Below are 5,246 nucleotides of genomic sequence, written 5' to 3'. Positions count from 1 at the left end.
AACTTGGCAGAGAGCACTGAAGGTCTGGGAGCAAGTGAGAGGGAAACAGCAGGAAGCAAAGGTGGGCAGGAAGGAGCACTGAGCACTGTGGCAGCTCCACATTCTTGGAAAACCATATTGAAATGGGATTGTTGTAGCTTGTAATATCTCCTTCTTTGGTCTGGGCTTAAGCTTTTGTGAAGACTGTGATGTTTCACTGATCTTGAAGCTGAGCCACAGTCTTAAAAGGCCCATCCTGTGCCCTGTGGTTTCTCACATAGAAAACATGGGTCCCATTCTGAGTCCCCCTGCACATAGAAATGTGACACAAGAGCCACAGTGGGGAGCTGAATGCAAATGCCTTTGTGGCAGTATCTCCTACACAGGCTGTGATCCCCCCACAAAGGCAGAGCTGCTCAGGTTCCCAAGGGCTGCCACTGCATGCTCTGAGTGCTTGAAGTGGGCTCCAGGCATTGATGTTTCCAGGCACAGGGGCATTGGCTCCACTCTGACAGCCGTGGGTGTAGGGTTTGTCCCAGCCCAGCCTGGGCTTTCCTGTAGTGCACCAAATGTGAAGCAGCCTCTCTAGGTTTCTTTGCCTTGAATAAGAGCCTTCAGTTGGTGAAACTGAACTGTTGTTTTCCCCTCAGATATGCAGCTGATCCAGTACAGGGCCAACCCTCTGCTTTCCTTATTTGAAGAGCTGCCTTCAGGTGAAGCTGCAGGGAAGGTGGATGATCCGAAAGACTTTCTGCTGCCTCCCCTGGAGGAGAAACCTGTTCTCCAGCCTCCATCAGCCAGTGGAACCGTTGTGCCGCTTGCAGCTCCAGCAAGCCAGGCCGAGCCTCTGGACACTCTGGGAATGGGTGATCCGCCTCTCCTCCCAGAAGACGGGAATGGAGAGTATAAACTGTTTCCACTCCTGCTTCTCAGTCTGTTGCTAACTTCATAGATGAGGCCTCTGAGATAGAAATTTCTTGAACTCATAGAATATCTGTAACCGGCTTAGTGCTATGGAATAACCACCAAAGGAGTGGAGCAGCAAAAAGTGTGAGCTCGGTCCTCACCTGCTTCCCGGGGACCCCGCTCTGCGCAGACAAATGGAAGTTCTCTTGCTGCAAGCAGGGAGCACATCTGGGAGAACTGAACACAAGCTCAACAACAACAAGAGCTGGTGGAGTGAAGGCACCAGACAGAGAGGAAGAACAACAACCCTGTAAACATACCACAGTGTATTCCATAACTTTTTATCCAATATTCTTATTGCAAGAGGAAATCTGTTTGTATCCTGTTTGTAAAGTTCGGCTGGGTTGTTTTGTTGGGGGGGTGGTGTTTGTTTTTATTAGCTGGATAGTAATGTGGTGTGTAATATTTTAAACCTGGGTTTTACTCTTTGGAGAGCCTGCTTCAATAGGTGGCTTGCCTACTGTTTGGAATTAAGTTGTTTTTTAAATTTTGTTTTTAATTTGAGATTTCTTTTTTGATAGTTACTGGCTACAATTGTTTGCATCTGCTTAAATTACTTTCATACTCCTAGATTTGCTCCTAGGTATAGGGAACATTTTTCCTATGGAAAATGACATTTAACTGTGGAGTATTATTTTTTAACATGCTAGCACACATCCATTGCCCTGGATTGTAGGAGTTGTGGTAGGAAGTGCTTGCCCCCCTGTGTAGCGCTGATTTCTCATGCACATTGCATGGCAGTTCCGGGCTAACCTGCCCCCAGTTCACAGGTCGTGTGTGCTTGGAGATGGTCAGTAGGACTGATTCATGTTTAGCAAAGGCCAGCAACTGTCCCTAAAATGACAGGGGGAGCCCTGGGGTGCCTTGCACTGACACAGGATGTCACATTAGGGTATCTCCGTGCTGGTAGCAGCTATTGCTCCCTGCCCCTGTGTGGACACCAGGTTTCACACTGCAGTTTCCACTGCCTGTGGAATCTTAAAGCCAAATTAGCCTGATATATCTGAATCTTTTGACAATGAATTATATAAACTTGGTGTCTACATCACCAAAAAGTCTTTCCCCAGAGTTTCTTTTGGCACTGTTTCCCAAGTTCTCTGAGCAGCTGCACTGTGGAACCCAGCCCCGGTGTCAGTAGAGCAGCAAGTTGTGTGCTGGTACCAAGCATGTCACAGCTTCAGCAGCCCACACAAACCTGCTGTGTGCTGAAGTGACAGCAAACTGCTGGGGCTGCAAGAGGCCTGGATGCAGGTAGAAACCCCCTTGGATAATATAACCTGATATTTCCTACCAGCACAGTTACTTTCCTTTTTTTCCAGTTTTAGGAAACTGCAGGCTTTGTTCTTTCTAAACTTCCTGAATTAGTAAGTGCTGAGCTCTTTTACATTCAAGAATCCAAGGTAGATATTCTGAAGCCTGCTAGATAATGCATGTTACCTGTGCTGGCCCAACTTTATTGGATTTGTGCTTCACTGTCAAATCTCTGAGTTGCAGAGGAAGGTCCTGCTCCTGAGTGTGTAATACCTTCAGTGTCATTTTATTTCTGTGCTTCTGTACCTGTTCTTACCTCATGACTCTTCTTGTTTCCATCTTTTGAATTGCCTTTTGTCAAGTTTGTCTTATTGAAGCCTTCACAGTCTTTCTTTTGCTGACTTGTTGAGGCCAAGGGCTGAATAGTCTCAAGTTTTCATGAGCTGAAGGGAGTGGGGGAAGTGAGAATGTTGCATCTGTCCCAGGTCAGGTTTGGTTTGTTAATTTCTTCCCAAAGGCCACAGTTTTGCCAAGAGTGAATCAGTGAAAACCAGGGTTTTCTGATGTGCTGTCTGACAGCACCATGCAGACAACAGAGTTCTTTGGGAGGTTGATCTGCACCTCTGACCTCCCTGCACTGGTTGGATTGTAATTTCTGTCATGGATTAGTGTCATGTTCATCTGTCTCAGAGTCCTCTCCTCTCAGCGCAGCCCACTGTCAGATATTGGGTCTGAGTGCATCATGGGTTTTTAGTACACTTTCTCTCTTAAGAAGTTAAGAAACCAAGGCTTAAGAAAATTGAAAAAAAAAAAAAAAAGAGTTTGTGCATCTGTGTGTCTGGTTTATGTACAGGTCCGGGAAAAGTATTTGTGCAACTTTCCTAAGAAAGATTGCAATGGAAAGGGGAAGACTGAGAACAAGAACCCACATGCTGAAGTAATTAAACTCAAGAATTGCAAAAAGATTACTGTGTTTCTTGTATATTCTTTGTGTGTTTTCCTGTCTGTGCCAATATTTCTCAAACCTGTTTACTGATTTTTCCAGAATTGAGAGCGTTCATGCTCCTGGGGTGTGGTCTCATGATGCAGCTGCTGCTGGTTCAGGAATAACTAGGGTGATGAGTAGAGCCTAGTGTCTGGGAGAACAGCACCTGGGACTGCTTTTTCAAAAGGGTTCATGTGAAAGCTCAAAATACCTTGTGTGGTGAAAAACACACAGATGTAGTGCACATGTAGTTCTCTATGGACTCAGTAGGAAAGGCCCTCAGATCCATCAGGTATGGATTAAAAGATCAAGATAACAGAAGGAAATGGAACAGCCCACATCATCAGACAGACCCCAGATCTGGCACCCCTGTGCAGACTCTGCCCAGGGTGACTGGCACCACGGGCATTACAGTTTTTGTGGGATTTTCCTAGAAGTAAGGTTTGTTCATCATTTCCACTGCCAAGAAAAAGGATCTTAATACAGAACTTGCTGCTCTTCAGGATCAGGGCAAGGACACAGCAGTGGAGTTGGCACATGGAGCTATGGACAGACTCCTCTGCTATGACAAGCTGGCTGGATCTGCAGCCCAGTGCACCTCCAGCACAGTGCCCAGCCTGTGCCCGAGGGCCAGTGGCCAGGCACTGGGTCACCAGCCCTATGTGCCAGCCTGGGTGGGGGCACTGCCCCACTGCAGCCTGGGGCAGCACCAGTTTGTTACAGACAACCACAGGGGCCTCACTGCAGCAGCAGCTTCCTTCCTTCCTTCCTTCCCCACATCAGTGCACGTGGCTGCTGCCTGGCTCCTCAGCTTTACCACTCTGTCTAGTGAGGAAAGATTGCTCTCACGTGCTGGGAACCCACTGAACACTCCCAGGCATGGCAAGTGCAGACTGAGAAAGTGCCAAGTGCCCCTGGCATGCTCCTTTCAGATCTCCTTTTGCCCTGTTCTAACCCTGCCCTCCCCACACCGACCATGGGAGCCTTGCCATCAGTTCCTATCTCCTGTGTGCTTGCTAGCAGAGCTTTCCAGAATACAAGAAAAACTGATTTTGCTCTGTCTTTCCTGGGATGTGTGATACCACCTCATCCAACCATGCTCAGGATGTTCTGCTGTCTCCTAAAACAAGATTCTTGTTTTGGAAAGCAGCATCATGGTATCACAGATGCCCAAAGCAGGAGCAAGGGCTTGCTGCCACAGTCACCTTAGGTCCAGGTGCTGCACTGTATAAAGGACAAGACTTCTCCTGCCACTATTCCCCCAACCACCAGGGTAAATGTAAATATGTGAATAAATACCTACACATCTTTTTTAGTCACACAGAGTTTCAGCTTCCTAGTTGGTCCAGATCCCACTAGTGATACATTCCTGTTGTGTTTTCACAGCAATCAAGCCCCACGCAGCCACTCACCCACTCTCCTACCAGTGGGATTGTGGAGAAAATTGGAAAGGTAAAAGCTGGAAAACTCTTGGGTTGAGATAAAGACAGATTAATAGTGAAAGGAAAAGCTGGCACATAAGCAAAGAAAAAGAAAGGATTCATTCACTGCTTCCCAGGGGCAGACAGGTCTTCAGCCACCTCCAGGAGAGCAGAGTCACATGTAATGGTGATTTGGGAAGACAAACACCATCACCTCATATGTTCCCCCTCTTTCTTCCCCCCAGCTTTGTGTGCTGAGCATGATGCCATGCAATGTGGTCAGTTGGGGTCACCTGTCCTGTGTCCCCTCCCCATCTCCCATGTGCCTGCAGCCCCCTCACCAGCATGTGACAGCAAAAGGCAGAAAAGGCCTTGGCTCTACGTAAACACTGATCAGCAATAACAAAAACATCTCTATATTATCAGCCTTGTGTTCAGCACAAATGCAAAACATAACCCCATATTAGCCATTGTGGAGACAATTAATTCTACCCCAGCCAAACCATTGTCTTTGACTTGGTTCAAGACACCATAGGCTTCTACCCTCCTCCAGCAAGCTCTGTTCCCTGAAAAGGAGTTCCAATGATTTGAGCTTAATGTTGTTTTTTTCCTTCCTTGAGCCAAAAAGTACATGAACCTGCAGC

The 5,246-nt window shown here is 47.2% G+C and overlaps 1 protein-coding gene across 1 annotated transcript in view; it reads left to right on the top strand.

Annotated features, from left to right (window-relative positions):
• The window catches only part of LOC111928614 (heat shock factor protein 3-like), a 15,759-nt gene extending 12,609 nt beyond the window's left edge, over positions 1-3,150 (top strand). The window contains 3 exon segments of the mRNA XM_086850470.1: positions 1-61; positions 630-911; positions 914-3,150. The exon segment at positions 1-61 is cut by the window's left edge and continues 4 nt beyond it. Coding sequence (XP_086706596.1) covers positions 1-61; positions 630-911; positions 914-960 — 390 coding nt within the window. The 3' untranslated portion in view covers positions 961-3,150.
• Positions 3,151-5,246: the final 2,096 nt, after the last annotated feature.

The sequence above is a fragment of the Cyanistes caeruleus genome, chromosome 14, assembly GCF_971803275.1.
Source record: "Cyanistes caeruleus chromosome 14, bCyaCae1.hap1.1, whole genome shotgun sequence".
Classification (NCBI taxonomy): domain Eukaryota; kingdom Metazoa; phylum Chordata; class Aves; order Passeriformes; family Paridae; genus Cyanistes; species Cyanistes caeruleus.
Note: the sequence above shows the minus strand (reverse complement) of the source record. Positions and strands in the feature narration are given on the sequence as shown.